Source organism: Passer domesticus, chromosome 6, assembly GCF_036417665.1.
Source record: "Passer domesticus isolate bPasDom1 chromosome 6, bPasDom1.hap1, whole genome shotgun sequence".
NCBI lineage: Eukaryota > Metazoa > Chordata > Aves > Passeriformes > Passeridae > Passer > Passer domesticus.
This window is the reverse complement of record NC_087479.1, coordinates 49,280,002-49,298,149: the sequence shown is the minus strand read 5'-3', so window position 1 is coordinate 49,298,149 and position 18,148 is coordinate 49,280,002. Positions and strand designations below refer to the sequence as shown.

The 18,148-nt window shown below is 37.1% G+C and overlaps 1 protein-coding gene across 3 annotated transcripts in view; it reads right to left on the bottom strand.

Moving 5' to 3' along the window:
* PIK3C2A (phosphatidylinositol-4-phosphate 3-kinase catalytic subunit type 2 alpha) overlaps nucleotides 1-18,148 on the bottom strand; it is a 49,781-nt gene that overhangs the window by 15,018 nt on the left and 16,615 nt on the right. For 2 of the 3 annotated variants that reach the window (XM_064425368.1, XM_064425367.1), the window contains exons 3-15: nucleotides 16,428-16,534; nucleotides 14,656-14,813; nucleotides 11,660-11,780; nucleotides 10,925-11,036; nucleotides 10,298-10,377; nucleotides 10,120-10,183; nucleotides 7,676-7,819; nucleotides 5,608-5,650; nucleotides 5,306-5,519; nucleotides 5,085-5,207; nucleotides 3,498-3,665; nucleotides 1,223-1,331; nucleotides 317-459 (exon numbers count right to left, since the gene is read on the bottom strand). In XM_064425368.1, coding sequence (XP_064281438.1) covers nucleotides 317-459; nucleotides 1,223-1,331; nucleotides 3,498-3,665; nucleotides 5,085-5,207; nucleotides 5,306-5,519; nucleotides 5,608-5,650; nucleotides 7,676-7,819; nucleotides 10,120-10,183; nucleotides 10,298-10,377; nucleotides 10,925-11,036; nucleotides 11,660-11,780; nucleotides 14,656-14,813; nucleotides 16,428-16,534 — 1,586 coding nt within the window. The remainder of the gene's footprint in view (nucleotides 1-316; nucleotides 460-1,222; nucleotides 1,332-3,497; nucleotides 3,666-5,084; nucleotides 5,208-5,305; nucleotides 5,520-5,607; nucleotides 5,651-7,675; nucleotides 7,820-10,119; nucleotides 10,184-10,297; nucleotides 10,378-10,924; nucleotides 11,037-11,659; nucleotides 11,781-14,655; nucleotides 14,814-16,427; nucleotides 16,535-18,148) is intronic. The other variant, XM_064425369.1, reaches the window with a different exon arrangement.

The following is an 18,148-nucleotide window of genomic DNA, read 5'->3' as shown; positions in this document are numbered from 1 at the left end:
CCCCCATGGCACATGAACAGCCACTGCTGGAACTCCCTGGAACTGAGAAACTGCCAAGCAGGAACAGGTGACTATAACAGGCAAAGGGGCAGCAGTCTAATAGCAAAAAACTAATAGCACCAGCCAAGGAAAACAGAAGAAAATTCATTAAGTCAGTACCATGATTTTGCATATTAATTCAATCTCTTGTTTAAATCTCTACAGGTCTTCAAATATATTAAAAAAATTACAGAAACTTAAGAATATATAAGCATTCCATATCCTAGCTACAAATTGTCATGTGCAAAAAGAGCCCAGCTGGAAGAGATGGACGTACCCAATGGTGCTATCCTTGGAGAGAATGGCAAGGAGACGTTCTCTCAAGGGTTTTTCTAATGTTTCTACAGAATGATGCGCAGTAGTCTTTGCAGCTTGAGGAATTTTATACTCAATATCAAAAGCATGGGATGGGAAATCAATCTGCAAAAAAAGAAAAAAAAAAGAAAAAGAAAAATATTGATGCAAGTCCTTAAGTAAAGAAAGTCCACCCTTCCAGCAGTCTCAGATGTTTGGGTATCTGAACTCTTTAGTTCTGCAAGTGAAACAGCCCCCAGATACTGTTTGCTGAGTATTTTTTTCCATCTCAATTCTTCTACATGACGACAGCTCCTAAATGTACAGCTGTGTTATTGCACAACGCAGTGGCTGGAGCACTCCTCAGAAGAGAAGTGAGAATGCTTAGAGCAGAGATAATCACAGAGCTGTTCAAACCCACACCAGCGGTTTCCACCCAGCCACCCACTCAGCCATGTTCTGGGACTGTTGAGCCATGCCTAGTAAGGCACCTTCTCTTTGGAGGGAAAATTGAGCTCTGAATTGAGAAAGAGAGGTGCTTATGTTCTGTAAAGGAGCTGGAATTGCTACTGCTGGTGTCCAGACCACTCCCATCTCAGCATGCATTTCTATGAATTGCTTTCAAAAACATTCTCTCCCAGTACTGACAGCACGTCATGCCAAAGCACTTCTGATTTCTCTTATTTCCAGACAGTTATTCAATAACAGATTTGTAGAGACTTCCAGGAACTTCCTATTCTCTGCCCTTATAGTTTAGTAATCACTATTCTATACTGATTTTCGAGTATTACTGAGCAGTACTTTCCCTCTCCCCAAAACATTCACCTAATAAGACTTACAAATTACAATATTCAAACAAAGCATAGAGTGAAACAGAATTATGTATAACCTGCAATACTATTCTTTCCATATTTCCTTTCTTACTGGTCATCCCTGACACATGATGTGGATGTGAGGAGGTCCACAGTTGCAACAGCTTTGTCCCACTAGTTAACAATCTGAGAAAAGAACATGCACAGGTTATTCACAGTCTGTTTACTTCACCAAAATATTAGCTGCCAAATTAATTTACTGATTTTCACTGGCTGTCATCTGTACTTTAAGTGCTTTAAAGGGATGCACACAACTTTTAAGTGAAAAAGGCAAAGGAAAAAGTTCAGTGTTGATTTAGTTGACACAGATAAATTAGGTGCTCCCTGTTCTTTAAGTCAGAAAAGGAATATTTTTGCCTCTGAGAAAAAACTGAACACACACACACACACGCTCTTCTTAGCTTCTAGAAAAAAGGCCCAGGCATATGAATCTTACAGGCTTCACCATTTGCTTTGACTTCTCACATTACCAGATTCTGCAAGGGCATATCAAATGACATTTACATTTGCCAGGGTATTCTCAACATTAACACCATTTCCAGGTGTAGTAGGACACAACTGAAGACACGTCATAAATCAATTAAGTGTTGAATGTTAGATACAGAAAACTTCTATCAGTCTTTTAAAATCAAAAAGTTGCTTAAAAGACTGCTTGAAGGCCAAGCCTTAAGTACATTTTGCAAGACATTTTAGGGTTTGCAAGTATTTCAAATAAAGAACAGGTTGTTATATGTAAATATTAATAGGAACTTGTCATGCCAATAAAGATTACCAAATTGTGCCACTAAAGCATAACTGAACAGCTTATTAATTTTAATAATTCTTCAATTTAATACAGTTGCCACAACCTTCTGTCTCATCCACAAATAATGATGACTCAAGCCTCTCCACATGCACTTCAGCAGAATGAATTTTAACTTGGCCATGGATTCAAAACATATAAATGACCAGTTTTGTTCTCCCCATATTTCAGTTAGTTTCAAGCTGTAGCTCCTGCCTGCCATTGATGCTATTTTCAACTGTAACTGCAGTATTTGGCTACCAGTTTTAATTACCCAGGTCTGAATTTAATTTATGTGGACTGCAAGGGGGTTAGACCACTCTACAGCATCTTACAGCATCTCTACAGCTCTTATATACAGACCACTCAGCAAGCTCTGGCACAACACACACCACTGTAGTGCTCTGCATAAACAGAAAATACAGTTTTCTCCCCAAACTAACTCATGTGAGAACACCATGAAGACAAGATAAATTTGCAATTCAAATAAAAAGCTGTGTTTTCAAATACTGTGAAGTGAAATGTGGTATTTAGACAGGAGACTGAAATGCAGCATTTGAACAGAAGGTTGAAATAAGCATCATTTATGAAAAGAAATCCAGGCTTTGGTGAAGACTGAAAGCAGCTGCAGGCCATCTTTGCAATGCAGGAAACCCTAAACTCTGTGACACTCTCAAGCTGTTGGAATCATCACCAGACAGAAGAGAAAGCAGAACAAGTAAAGTCAAACCCAGAACCAGAGGATGCAAAGCACACAAAACAGCCACAAGCAACACACAGCAGTAACTGTCCAGGAAAGATCTGGCTGCCTTTCTGCAGCCTTGCTTGACAATTTAAACTCCCAGGAAGACCTAGAAGTCAGCAGCACACATAAATAGGAAACCTTAAGCATGAATGCAGAAGCTGTTTTCTGTGTGATCACTTCTGCACCATGATGTCTAATTTGGGCACCAGAGGTTCCAGCCTGCTGGTCCATGTCTCACTGAGTAGCTGCCCCAGTGGAGAAGTGTTTTGGAATGAGCTTTGTAATCAAACTTGGAAAAGCAAGTTGAACCACTCTAGAAACACTCAGCTTAGGGAAGTTACAGCAGGCTTTTCATTCTTAGTGAAAAATATGTAACAGCATCCAGCAGTTGTATTTGAAGGAAAGCCAGTTGAAGCCAGAAATATGCCACAAGTTTAACACACTGGCTAATTATCTCTTTATATTAATTGTTTAAAATAAATCCAGCTCTAAATCAAAAGGAATTATTTTAGAATATTCTGGGGTACAATCATTCAAACAATATCCAAGTTCCTCCAGCAGTGAAGTTTTTTTAAGCCAGTTAGATGGAAATCCTACAACACAAGACCAGATATTTTTTCTGTATCAGTATAGTTTACAATTCTTATCTTTATCATGGCCTACTACATTCAGTATCAGAGAGGAAATTTCTATAGTTATGGGTGTGGAGGAAGCTCTACACAGAGCAAATCCTATTGATAGTCTTACCCATGTTTTGGATACTTACCGCCTAAAATCAAATAGAGGTAGAGAAACCTGACCCAAATTTTCTGGGCCCTTTCTCTGCTTATTTGAGTCAGGGGAATTCCCACTACTTTGATTTAGGATTCCAAACAAAGTCAGACGTAAGACTGATTCCAAAGGCAACTGTGAAATCTGGATGGGGAAAATTATTCTATAAAATAAAAGTATTAAAAATAAGTCAATTAGAAAAAAGGCAGCAGTTAGTAAGTTACAGGTTTATCCATATAATCCATTTATGCTTCTTGCTTTCAAAAAGTCAATTAACACTGAAGAACAAGTGTTAAAAATCCATGCAATCATATTTCACTCCACTTCTTCTCCCACAGCAATGGTTTGTAAAACCTGCTAAATTACACTTCTGCACTACAGTCAGATTTGGAACAACCCTTTTAATCTCTGTCTATTAAATCACATTCCTTGCACAGAACTGACTGTCCAGCAGAACCAGTTTTCCCACTCCACTCACTAGGAAGAGCACACAGAATTCCATGTTAGCTACCTCCTGATTTTTCAGATTGAAAGGGTCAGCTGACAATAGTTTCCCATCCAAATGAAAGAATCTATTAAGAATACTAGAAGTTAAATTCTAAATGGTACAAAACCTATAAAGCAAGCAGCTGAGGAGTATACACACCTCACTGAGTTATTCAAGTTTCCACTTTTGTTTACACTGTTTTTACTGCCTAAAAATGTTCTTTTAGTTTGATTTCTCTGTAAAACCTGACAATTGCACTATAAAGCACTACACTGTCGTCAGCAGCTTTTAAGCAACCTAGCAGACCTTTCACTGTAACACACTAGTACTTGCCAGCAAAAGATCTAACAATTAATCCCATGTATCACCAAAAAAAAAAGGTAGTTGGAGTACTCTCTGAAGGCAGGTGTTCTAGAAACTCTCATTGCTGGTCTGAAATAATTTGCTCACCACAAACTTTCAGGGTATTCCTCAGGGTTTATCTCTGACCTTTAAAAACAGTCAGGAGAAGAGATATGGGGCACCATGGAGCTCACATGATGCCTCAGCTAAGACAGGCTGCCTGACAACTCAAGTGGCAGAGATTAAGCTGTGCACAGATAATGAAAACTGTTCCCCTTTCAGTCAGCAGAAACCACCTGCCATTATGTCCCTATCTTTTCTCTGTGTGCCCTCCCTTCTTCCTTTCTGTATTTGGAATAAAAGCTGATTCAACATTCATGTTAGCAAAAGTGAGACATTGCTTTTCCTCTCCAGTTACATAAATTGAGCAGTACCTACAAGCTTTATTCTTATCTTATTTATCCCTCTTACAGCAGCACAAACCATTCCAATTGCAAGGAATGTCATGACCTTCCCAACTCCCTGTAACTGTATGCTACAAACACATTAGCACAGGGCACTTGTCCATTTAATTTCCATTTCCCCTTTACAATGAGTACTGAAATGCCATTTGGAAAAGTATTTCTGATTTTGATCAGTAAATTGTTCTTTGGACACTTGAAATGGAATTAGAACCATGAGCTGAATGACAGCATTCAGTGGCTAGCTAAAACAAAACATTTTATTGAGTTTTAACAAACTAAAGTCACTTACAGTTCATCCCATTTAATCAAGTAGAAGAAGTTCTTGTATGTGCCAACCTTCTTGGACTGAACAGGTTTGAAGAGATCTTTTCCATTATGAGTCAGAGAACAAATCAAGTAGTATTTTTCATAGCTGGGTAAAGAAAAAAGTTAAACGTAAAAAACCCCATAAAAGTATTTTTTAAAAAAAAAATATATATGGAGGAATTTTACAATAAGTAAGTCTCTTACTTTGACACCCAACCAGAAGAAATTCCATGAGCAGCAAATATTGTGAACTGGAGATGTTCTGTGGCAGTCCAAGCTTCCTTGGTACTCTTACTCTCTTCTGGAGAAATTGCTGCTGAACTGCTACAGGAATTTGTGTGGAGCTGCAGAAGGGCCTCAACTGCTCTTGTTAACTGGTCCATACTCACTTTCAGAGGGTGTTCAGGCTGCAGTGAACCTAAATGAGAATTGATTTTGGATGCATTTCTTCCTAAATTAGCCACCTCAAAACAGTTTTCAAATAAAAACTGAAGAACTTTACTCACCAGAGGGGCTCTTGCTATTGTCATCACCACATTTTAAGGATACCTACACAATAAAATCAGAGGAAATTTCAATACTGAAAATACATATTAGTTTTCCATGGCTATTAAGTATCATATACAGAAATGATGAACTATCTGAATTAGGCTCATATTTAAGTTTATGTAACATCTTCTCACTCAAAGTTCCTCAAGAGTAAACTAACAGCAACACAATTTCCATATGATGCAGCAACTATTCACCAAATACAAAAGCTCATGTTTTGTTAAGTCAACTGCTTTGACATTCTTTATATGAAGTCCAGAAAGACACAGTACATTGGAATATTGCCCAAGATAATCTAACTTCTCTAGGCAGAGATAAAACTTGCTCAGGGCTGTTATGGATGAAAGCAGAGGTCATTAGCTTATTGACCAGTAATTTAAATCTGAACAGGTTTAAACAGCTTTTTTTGTTTTGTTTGTGGCATTTGGTAAGGCACATTTTGCTGGCAGAGTTATAAATTTACTGAATAAAAAAATATTAAACAACTGAGAAAATGAACAGTTAGGACTATTACTTTGTACTGTCTTTGTTTGCTTCTTGGACTGCTAAAATGGAAGTCTCAACATGATGCAACATCACAACATGTCTAGTCTCAACACAGACACTGTTTCACTGTTGAAACCAAGAGGTGACAAACAAATCATGGGAATTCACTCCCATCTAATCAGGAAGGGTTTCATGCCCAATGCAAGTCCTGATAAAACAAAAATTTTTAATTAAAACTAAGCTTGTGCTTTCAAATCAAACCCCAGTGAATTCCTAACTTCTTCCAAAGTTTGTCACAAGTGCTGCAGAAGATGAAAGCTCTCCTTACACTTCAAGCGTACTAACTGAACATCTTCAACTTAAAAGTTTGAATATCAAAAGATTTCACATTCTTACAAAAAACACAGTCAGTTTGTCCAACCATTAGTTTGTCCAACAATTACTTTGAAAAAAAATAAAACAGTATCTTACAAAAGATTACAATTCAACAAGTCCTCAATACTTATAGCATTTTTGTTTCTGAAAGCAGTCCTACATGTCTTCATACACCTTACTTTGTTAGCCAATGTTCACCATAAAATAATCACAGGGTTTTATTCATAAAATCCCACCTTTTTCAAATTCTACTGGAGCAATGTTATTTTTGGGAGCTATTTGTACACTGTAATCTAATTATTTCTACAGCTTTCTCCTACCAAAAGCAAACATTGAAAAAATATTTATACGCTGTATTTCACTATGCTGTCTTAATGTCTTCTGCACTTCCCTGTAAGAATTTCAGTTCTTGTGACAACTATATTTATCTGTCTTCTGCTCAGGATTACAAATACATCACTGGACTGATGAAGCCAAAAGCAAACAGAGCATCACGTGAGTTGCCACTTTGGTAAAGCAGCAGGACAACAGAAATAGCATTGCAAGATTATTTAGCTTTTTTGTTTGCACACTTCTCCACTTAACGACTGTTTTTGACAACATGACTTGAGGCTGTCCTGCTCAACTAAACCATTCATTACAAGGCAGTTACACCATGAAATTCTGGGCTGTTTGAGAGATTTTGGGTTTGTCTGTATGCTCAGGAACGCCGGAGCATGAACAGTTAAGAGTTTTAAGATGCTATTTTTTAAGATGTCACAAACACTACTGGGAAAATACATGATGTCAATTCCTCCTTTAAAGCATAACTGCATTAATTTTAGACAGCATGAGCTCCTGTCAGTTCCCCTCAATCAGATTTAGTGGCATCTGCTGTGACACAAGTTTCTAGTTGCACAACCAGAAAACAGTACTTTAAAATCAGTTTTTAAACAGTCATTATTTAGAAAAGGAAAATATTCCCAAAGCAAGCAATTAATGCAATAACAGCAGAGAGATGTCAAAACAAATGGAAAATGGCAAGTAAAATAAATAAACAAATAAAACCCAACAAAAAAATCCCAACAGAGTCCTGACAGAACTGTTGCTGGTATTTCCAGTTACTAAAGACTGTGAAACAAAATTTATCAGTTAAAAGATGCAATTTATAGAGTGAAAGTTTACCTCAGCATTTTTAATCCTTGGGAGATTAACAGCCCTCCTGAGCTTCTTCACTGATTCCGTTATTGCAGGAGTCTCTACACAATCCAATGTAGAACAGATTTTTCTGACAGTCTTAATTACATGATCTACTGCTTTATGCTGGTTCTAATAAGGAATGTATGAGAGAACACATTGATCTGATCACAATTGTGAAACCCAGTATTGCTTTAATGTTTTTTAATGAATTGCCAAGAAAATGTCACTATGAGATGCACATCTCCATTACATTAAACTGTGGTGTAATGATTGGAATAAAGAAAAACCTCAGTATTGAGAACTTCCTTATGAATGCCATATACACAGTAATACAGATCCTAGAATGGGGTGCCAGGAAACATTAGGAGGCTCCCAACCATTTTTCTATTAAACTTTTGACAAACAATTATTTCTAATGAGATACTAAGCTCAATTTCCCTCATGGCCTAAAAAGAAAGTACAGTTCAAAGAAGAATATTCAATTAGTGTGAGGAAGCAATGCTAAAGAAGCAGTATTCCAATTTCAGCCCACAGGTTTAAATTACACTGACACTTCTACTACTTACACTACAGTACTGCTTCCATGATGGAACCAATCTTTAATTTACTTTTGTAGGCTACTTAAGACAAAGTTGAGCTGCTCCCAACATTCTCTTCCTTCTACTCTTCCAACAGAAGAAAGCCACTCAAGTGAAATCTGAATTATCCTAGGTTTCCTGGGATTTGTTTTTTAATGTAAGGAAAGTCTTCACCCAATTTTAAAGAACACATGTAGAATATTAAAATATTTGCTTCAAAATAATAGTTTACTTTTTAAAGGTTTAATGTATAGGTTTCTATCACAATAACTTCTGAGCGCTTACACCTAAACAAGAGGAATCATTATTGCAATATTCTCTCACTAAGATGTAAATTGATTCCCAACCAGCACTCTTCCAGACATATACTCATGGCCTTCCTGCAAATGGATAGCAAAGAAGCCATTTGAATCAGAAAGTTTTTAAATTGAGAGTTACCTGGCAACAATTAACTGTTCTGGTAAGAAAATAACCACAGAAGTCAGAAGACGCTGTAAATATTTAAGCCATTCTTCCAAAGCTAACAAATTGAAGGTAACAGCTTCTTTGTGACATGGAAAGAGAAATTTCTACTGCTATTTTCCTCACAGGCTCTCAAATCTCAATAAAAAGACAACTGATAACTTTCAAAGCGTTCAACAATGTGAAATCAAAGCCCACGTAGAAATTATTTATTCTTCACTTGGATTAGCCATCTTCAGTTACTGAGTATGTAAAGGAGCTCACTTCATGAAGTGAAAAATTCAAATGCAGAACTGCTGCTATTTGGATCTAATCATCACCACCTACCAACTACATTTCCCAACCTTAAAAAGCTCAATTTCCTACAAGTGCAACAAAGGGAAGAACACAAATCTGAATTGAGATGTTTTGCATTCCTCATCTCAGCCTGTGAAATCACAGCTAAACAAAGAAGCTGAAGCAGCTGCAAGAGCAAAGCAACAAAAGCAGCACCATGGTAGGGAGCAGTAACAGCTCACTCTTCTACAAAAGTTTGTGTTCAAAACCACCCTTGAGAAGGTGGTGAATCACCACCAAGGGAATTAAATAATATTAAGGGAGTATGGAAATAGCAGACAGCAGCTTGTTCAGACCTGCATTCCTGGAGAGGCAAACAAACATAGTGGAAATAAAAAGTATTGCAATTAAGTAATTAATTTCAAGACTGGTTAAGAAACACAGTTATCTAATGTTTAAGCATTTAAGATTTCAAGTTACATTACTATCAGCAGTTAAAAGCAGCTTCTCCTTTGAGAAATGAGCAAAGCAGGTTATATCCATAAGCTTTTGCAGATGGGATAACTAAACTATTTAACATCCAAGCTGCTTTAAGCTACCTGTCATACACTGAAACAGACAATTTCTTTCGACAGGGTACTTTAAATTCATTGAATAATGCAGAATAAGACATTATTATGCTTTGTGTAGAACTTACATGTATGTTCCAAACATGCTTCAATTCTAACTCCCATTGTACACAACTGTTCCTGCCCTCTATTATGCAGATTTTTATCTGTTAGTAAATACATCCTTCATGGCTGGCAACTACAGACATAGTCAGAATTCAGACCTCTTCCCTATTCTCATGAATGAACCTCTTCCAGCATGTTTGGGGCAGAGCTTATTTTGCACCCCAGGACTTGGAAGATACATTTCTACTTGTGATGATCACATAATAACTGAGGTTTGCAATAAAAGCCAGGAAGAACAGAACAGAAATCTAAATACCATTAATGTAATTTCACATTTGTCAGCTTGCTCAGATTCTCCAAGAAAACCTGCAAGTCTTTTTGCCAGCTACCTCACCAGTGACTTTGGTCATGCTGCTTTTGGTTCAGCAATAAACCTTACCTCATTCTTAAGGGCTATGTTAACTTGCTTGTGATACACCTCAAGAAGCTCTTCAATGGAAGACCTGCAAGACATAAAAGCTCTTGAACACAAGTACAAGAACAGAACAGAACACCACCTTGGTCAGGAATTCAGCAGTGATCAGCACTTGATTATTAAAATAACCACAAAACATTACCTTATGATAGGTTCTCTAAAAGGCTTTTCTACTTTGTAGAGGTGTTTGGTTAGATGTACAGGTGTCCTGTCATCATCTTCCTGCAATAAAATATGAGGTACTAAATCCAGTTCTCACCTTTCTATAACATTTAAAAAAATTAACTATTAACACTTGGGGTGTTGAAAGGGAAACATGTAAGGTGATCTATTCAAAGGGGAAAAGAAATAACTACTTAATAGCCTGTGAAATGTGTACACATGGGGACAGAGGGAAGAAACAGCCATCAAGTGGCCAGCTATGAAGATACCAGACACTCCTTCCTTCCTCTTTGATGGTCTGATACATATTTAATTAAACTCTTCTCAAAAACTGTTCCCAACTTTTATTTAACTCTGAAATTTGTTTCTTCTTTTTCAAGCCTCAAGTTTAGTCCCACTGCCAGCATACCTTTTCCAGGCATAAAATACTTGGCTCTAGTAAGAGGCATTACCCATATTTATGCAATTTGCCTTCAAAATTCAGTAATGTACTTCACTTCCTGGCAGGATAAGAGGATAGCATTTCCCACAGCAAGCAGGCATGCTAATTTGCCAATGACACAAGGAGGTCACAGCCAGCCCTCCCCTGCAGACCAGGAGCACTCACTGTCCGGGCCAGGTCGCTGCACATCCCGCTGTGGGTCAGCAGCTGCAGGTTGATGTCTGTGTCCCACTTCCTGCAGCTCTGGATGTATTCGTGGCTTCCTATGCAGTGCTTGCTGAGAAACAAAAGCAAGCACAGTCACAACCAAAGCAGTGCTTGCCCAAAAATCAGACTAAATAGTCCAGGCAACCTGTTGCCATGAAGTAAGAAAATGGTGCATCAACCTCTACGCCATCCTTGGTCTGATTTTTACTTCTGCATAGGTTTTATACACTATTGCAGACACCTGTAGTTGTGCTAAAGCTCTTAACCACAGTGGTTAACACTGAAACCAAATATTACAACCCAGAATGGGACTTTTTAAACATTTGGTTTTGGAAAAAAATTGCAACAAAAAAACCAAACCAAAAATCAAACCAAGAAACAAACAAAACCCTGCAAACCACAACTCCCCCAGTTTATCAGAGAACAGTTAATTGTTTTTTTCAGTTTCTGAGATTTAAAGAGTGGTCAAAAGAAATGCTCTAGAAACATGCATCTGCATTAGAACAGGATTGATGACAACCTACTTTGCTGTATCCCAGAACAACTCCAAAAACTTCTGATCTTTGTGCAAAGAGTGACTCCCTTACATTTTTAAGGTTTCTTTCACCCATTTAATCACTAGAGATACACTTTCCAGTAACTGTGTCACAAAAAAGCATGAAATTAAGTACAAATGAAAAAGAGTTTACTTACTTCTGTAGAACTTCTTCTTGGCCACAGACTTTCAGGATGTAGCTGCCAATGTCCACTTCATTCAAGTCATCATGCACCCAGCAAAGTGCCTGCATTATTATAAGCTCAACAGGGGAACTCACTGTTTAAAGAAATTATATCTAAAAGTTAAATGCAAATCTATAGCAAGTGATATTAACTACTGTTCACTCACAAATTGTAGCTATTTAATGAAATTGATTTTTATACTTGTAGAGAAGACTTTTACGCTTCTATTATCACTTAAATTTCATCGTTTGAGATCTTCACTTTTCCTCTCACAGAGAAAGGTATCTCATGAAACTTGACTGCCATTATAAAAAGCCCCCAAAAAAATCTTTAAAAATTAGGATACAGTGTAGTCACTTAACCAGAAGTACAAACACAGTCTGCAGGACTGAGGATAGACTTGTTTTTTCTTTTTTTTTTTATTTTATTATAAATTTGCCCTATTTAGCAAGGTCTTCAAATACGTAAGTGATCCCAGAGGCACTTTCAGTTTAAAAAACACTATCTGAGGAGGTGGAGATTGAACTCCTCTATTTGTTTGGCTTTTGAGAAACTGAGTATCAGCTGCAGCTGAGGTAAATCCTACTGAAAGTCCTTTTCCCATTTTTCCTTTCCACTAGTCCAGGGAAGTTTCTACTTAGTACAGAGCAGATCACAGTAAGCACCACCAAGCCTTTGCAAAATGCAGCTCTTAGCTACCAGTACTTTTGCATCAGGCTCCAAATGCTTTTTGGAAAATAGTCTCTCTTCCATCCAGTAACTACAGAGCAAAAAAAATAATCCCAGTCAAACCCAAAATCCATTCCCCCACAGCCACCAGCTGTCACCAACTAAAAGTACAGGGAAGTCTGAATGAAACAAATGCTTAAATACAAAATGCCCTCTAGCCCTCCCTACCTAGTTTCTGATGATCTCCTTCAAGTCATTTGTAAATAATACCAAAGTGCCTCAAAATTCTGTAAAAAACCTATTGCATGAAAGAAATTTTATATTTTGTCAGTACCTTCATAGTGGGGTTTTCTTCCCACTCCAGGGACCTTCCTGATTTTTTTCTTTTTTTTTTTTATTTTTTTTTTCTTTTTATTTTTTAAAGAAAGAAATATTACTACTATGGTAGATACACAGAGGTAATGCTACAATATTTTCCACAAGATAACACATATGCTTCACCTCATTAACAAATGATTAATTATTACAAGCACAGAAGTATACAAGCACATATAAAGTATTACAGTGTGAAATTCAAGAACAAGGAATGATGGGAAGTATGAATTCAGGAACACTAAGTCAATAAGACAGTTTAACTTATTATTGGGTGAAATGGCTGTACTACCTTCAGCAGAGAATAAAGTCGGGAGTTGATAAAGAAAAAAGGTGCAGTGATATTTCCTGCGGGATAGTTTCTGTGCTGTAGCCACAGGCTGCACTGCCAAAGTTCTGCCAGCTCTGTGTAAACTGCAAAGATGTTGCCACCTTTTCCCTGGTCTACATCTTATTTAAAGACATTAATTTCTTGCTGACACACAGTGTTTGCTCAGACAGAGCAAACTTCCATGCAAAGTCTAATAAATGAATGCAAAATCAATCCAAATAAGCTCTAAAGTTCATCCATTTCCCTCCTGAGTCCTTTCTAAAAACAGCTGTCAGAGCACTGAGAGGCTGCAGCTCCTTCTGAGCAAGACTGAAAGCCTTACAAGGTATGTAACAATTTGCCCAAGAAGAGAAGGAATTGAAGGTAGAGATTAACTTTAACTGCCCTCATTACTAGTCACATACCTGCCCTTCACCAGCTATGGAAGACAAGTAGTTTAACTGTGATTAGTTTCAGCAAAATGGGAGTAGAAAGTGCAAAGAAGAAAGTATGTCAGGTTAGAACACAAAACACATTCCAAGCTAGTCACAAAAAATACTAGAAATAAAGGGCTGAAGCCCTAACATTTTAGTTACCCTACCAAAGCCTTCTGTAGGAAAGGATTAGCAAAGTGTAGTCTTAAGGATTAAGTGCAGAAACCCTTCCTAGGCTATATTTACAATCCACCTCATTTCTTAACAAAAGATTATTAAGTCACCACAGAATAAACGTAAGGTCCAGTGAATTAATACAGAATGAAAACCCTGATGCACTGAGAGCTTGCTTTTCCAATAGAGCAGCAAGTTCGTGGGAGCAACAGAAAAACTCCAGATCTTTTGAGAACAACCAGCTTTGAAGCATCTACACTGTTAGAAGCTGAGATCCAAATGATAACCCTCACAAGCGGCAGAAGTATAGAGGCAAAAAAGTTTATTACCAGTTATTTTATCAGCCAGAACTGCCAAAAGTTGACAGCATGCAGTTACAAAGAAAACCACTGTGCAGTCAAGACTGCACAGAGCATATGAATTTATATAATACAACCAGGCAAACCTCAAAGGTCCATCCCAAACCAATATTCCTGGTTACCCACAAAACTGGGACAGCCAGTTGTGGCACATCCAACAGTATTATTTTAGTGTTTGTGTTCATAATCATGTATTGAAGGGAAGTAAAAGATAGTTTTAGTGTTTATTCCTACTCCCCAGCAGCAATTTGCCTGAGTTTTTAGATAGCCTACAAAAATTTGTTTTAAAATATGTTAGAGTGTTGAAATGAAAAATTAAACTTTAAAAATCTCAGTCCTGGTGTCATTATCTCCTCAATACCTATGAAGTAAAAAGACTTGAAAAACTGTTTTATTCTATCCAGCTATGGACAGAGGAGGTTTGCTGGACTTTCCTTTATTACAGTCAATATTTCAGTTTGTCAACATCTAAATATTTTCTGATGGAGGCACTGATCCAGAACTAGTCCTTTCCTCAGTTACCTCTTCCACATTTCCCACCAACAAGTCCTTCCCCTGAGACCCAGGGATTACAAAAACTGACAGGCATTGTCCTGGGCCGAGTGTACAGTCTTTTACAAGTAAACCCCAACTCAAGAAGCAGGAACATACCATCACATGTGAAAGTTACTGGTTGCTGGAATTCTTCGATTTCTATTGAAACCTTGATACTGGCACTCTCCCCACTTATATTTCTTTGCAGCATGATTGGACTCAGCACAAAACCTGGGTTTGTTTGCTGGTCAGTATAAGGAAACTTGGTCCTCAATCTGGAAGAAGAGAAGGTTTATGAAACATTGCAATGGAGAAGTCCAAGACTAAAGCAAAATAACACGGTAATAACCACAAGGCAGAATAGTAAAGACTACCTTTGGCTCTCCACCTAAATTGCATGTGCAAAGCACTATTTAATTTTTCTACTCTCAACAGGGCATTCCCCACAATAATTGTATAACCAGTAGTTAGACAGGAAAAAAATCTTAAGTGTATAATTAGGAAGGTTTTCCACATAGCTTAAAATATTTAATAGGACAATTCTTACAGGACATATCCAACTTCTGCAGAAGTTAATCTCTAAAATAGTTCTTAAAAAGGTAATCCACAGTATTTTCTAACAATTAGCTTAGGAAAAAAAAAAAAGAGCAACAAGCCTCTTCACATGTTTCAATTTTAGAAGTCTAATCTCAACTTAGATACCATACAGAAGGTAGCTATTCTAAGCTATGGAAGTTGAGGAAGAGGCCTTAATTGAGGTAAAGGCTTTTATTTAGGACATGAGCAGTATAGAATGTTTACCTACAAGTGAATAAACCATACTTGGAAAGCTGCTTGTAATCTTCTGCTATTTAACATGGATTAACTTAACCTTCTGTCAATATTAAAGCAATATTATAGGAATGAAGAACAGAACTACTCTATAAGGATCATTTATTTCATCATCTTGATTCTGGACAACAGCAAGATCCTCCAGCAAGAGTCATCCAGTTGAAAGTCAATCAGTATTTTAAATACTGGATCTTAAAAAAAAGATTAGACAATTAGATTTAACCAATTAGGTTTAACCAGAAAATGTTGCTTTGTCCTAATCATCATCAGTAAGTTTCCCATATATATGAATTTTCCTTGTTTTTGTGGAGTTTCCTTTTCATTTCACAAACACTCCTGCTTTAAAAAAAAATAGATTCTATCATTGAGATTCAAAGATCTCTATTTTCTCCACCATTTCTTGAATTTTCATCTCAAAAGGAAAAAAGGCAATAGTAGTTTGTCTTCTCTAAGAAGAACACAAAAAAACAAACTCTCATTAAATTGTGGCAGTAAGAAAAAAAATCCCACACGATCTTTAAGAAACTCCACTTGATCTTTAGGGATCAAAGCAGAGACAAGTTTAAAGGCAAGTTTTATGTTACAGAATTCCAGTTGTGGAAGTAACAAAAATAAAAACATTTAAAGGTTGGAAACCCACTGAGTGATAGGATTTTGTGAGGTGTATCAGCTAACAAGAAAAAAAAAAAAGACTTTAAATTCTTTCAACAGAAATTGTAATAATAAAACAAGATAAAGAAAAATCCTTTGAGGATAAAAAGGTATTATAAAAACAAGGAAAAGTGAAAATCACAGGACAAAAATAAGATAGAGGACATATGATAATATAATCATCTTAGTACTGAAGATCTTAACAATTCTGTTGCATTCTTGAAAAAAATAAACAAACCAGGACAAAACCAGGAAAAACTGAGATAAGAAAAGGAAAAAGGATACATACTGAAATCTATCCCATCAAGAAAAAAAATAGGACTGTTCCTGTCAAGCTAACTGCAAATGAATCATTTAGCTTTTTTTTTTCTCTTCTGAAACTTAATTCATATTCAGCCATTTCTTACTTTGTAACTGCTTCAGAAAAAGCTGACAGTTCTTGATTCTGCCCTTCAATTGCTTGGAGAAGCACGTTTCCTGTCAGCGTGCCAGTGGTCCCATTGTCTTTCTGCAACTCAAAGATAATACAGGATTTAAATAGCTGCACACATATTCCTAAAGCCAGCAAAGCCACATGCAGATGACAGCTTTTCATGAGTCTGAGGCTTACTATTAGTTTTATGTCTATTTCTACATGGAGAAAACCATGTATCACTACTAACTTGAAAAGTATAGATTCATTGGAGCAGTGACTCCTTGACAGCATGTCATTTATTTGCCAGCACCTTTGTCAGTTACTATTAAATTACAAGCAGTTCCTGAGCTCTCAGCAGTGACCTGTTGTACTCAGATTTGGCTAAATTCAGCTGAACCACAGATGGAAGAAAAACATCTTTTTCCTCCAGTTCTGCAATTCAAATTCAGTGTAGTTCCAGAAAGAACCACTACATATCACTGGTGCCCATGATTATCTCTTCCTACAAAGCAGCAAAATACAAGTTGAACACTGGAAGGAAATAGCATTCAGAACATGAACCTTACAACTAACCCCATGGAATCAATTTACCACCGTTTTAATCCCTTATGCCAAATGCTCCCATCACCACCCAAAACCATAAACCGCAATCTTTAAAGTATCCAATTCAAAAAGCAACTGCTAAAAGAGAGCTGCAGTTTCAAACAGCAAAATCTAATAAATTTAAAAAAACAAAACAAACACAGAACTGCAGCAGGTTTTAAATCCATATCTGTTTTCTGATCCAATTCACAATACATCCATACAAAAGCTGGAGTGAGCAAAAAGCAGAGAAAAGTTGGAATAACCAGTGGAACTCAGCTGTCCATAGTATAACAGCCACCACTAGTCCGAAGGATCCGAGAAGCTCCTGCCAGATCCCCCCTGGAATAAGTTACATGACCAGTTACATCTTTCACCCAAAGATTTCACAATGCTTATAGAAAACTTTAATCCATCCACAAGGCCAGGAAGAAAGCAGACTGCACTACAGTTTTCCTGAAAATCACCACAATTTATTCATGTTTGAAGTAGTGATGAACTACTTAACAAGTATGTGGGTTATTTATTATTAGCCCAAGTAGTCAGCTCATTTCATTAGAGTGTATCAGACAATATAGTTAAATTAGACTCTCAGAAAAGGGGTCAAATCTGAGAGAGCTGTCAGGTCTTTTCCTTTAAGCACTTTTTTCCCTTCAAATTAACTTCTTTAAGCAGTACCGCATAAACTTGGAAGAGATACAACCTATAACTGCCACTTGAATTGCGCTTAAACCTAATTATTTCAGCTAAAATATTGGTTGCATGAACACTGATCAGTCAAAAGGACAGATTCTGTGTAATTGGGGATTAGCCATACCACAGGAGACAATTAGAACAGGAAGCTGCAAAGCCACAAAAATTGAAATGAGCTGCAAAAGCATGCTTAATACCTTAAATTTAAATAGGTTCTTCTATTGTAACATCTCAGACAAGTTCTATCACATAAAAACACTGGGCAACCTCACAAGACCTGTGCAACTGTGTCTAGTAAACACATTCTCTAAGCAATTGCACAACAGCACCACCAAAAATCACAAGGAGAGAGGCAGGGAACCCACCCAGGGAAAGGCCAACACCTCTGATGAAGGGTAATCACCTGCTGGCTGGCACTCAACACCAAACTCAGCCACT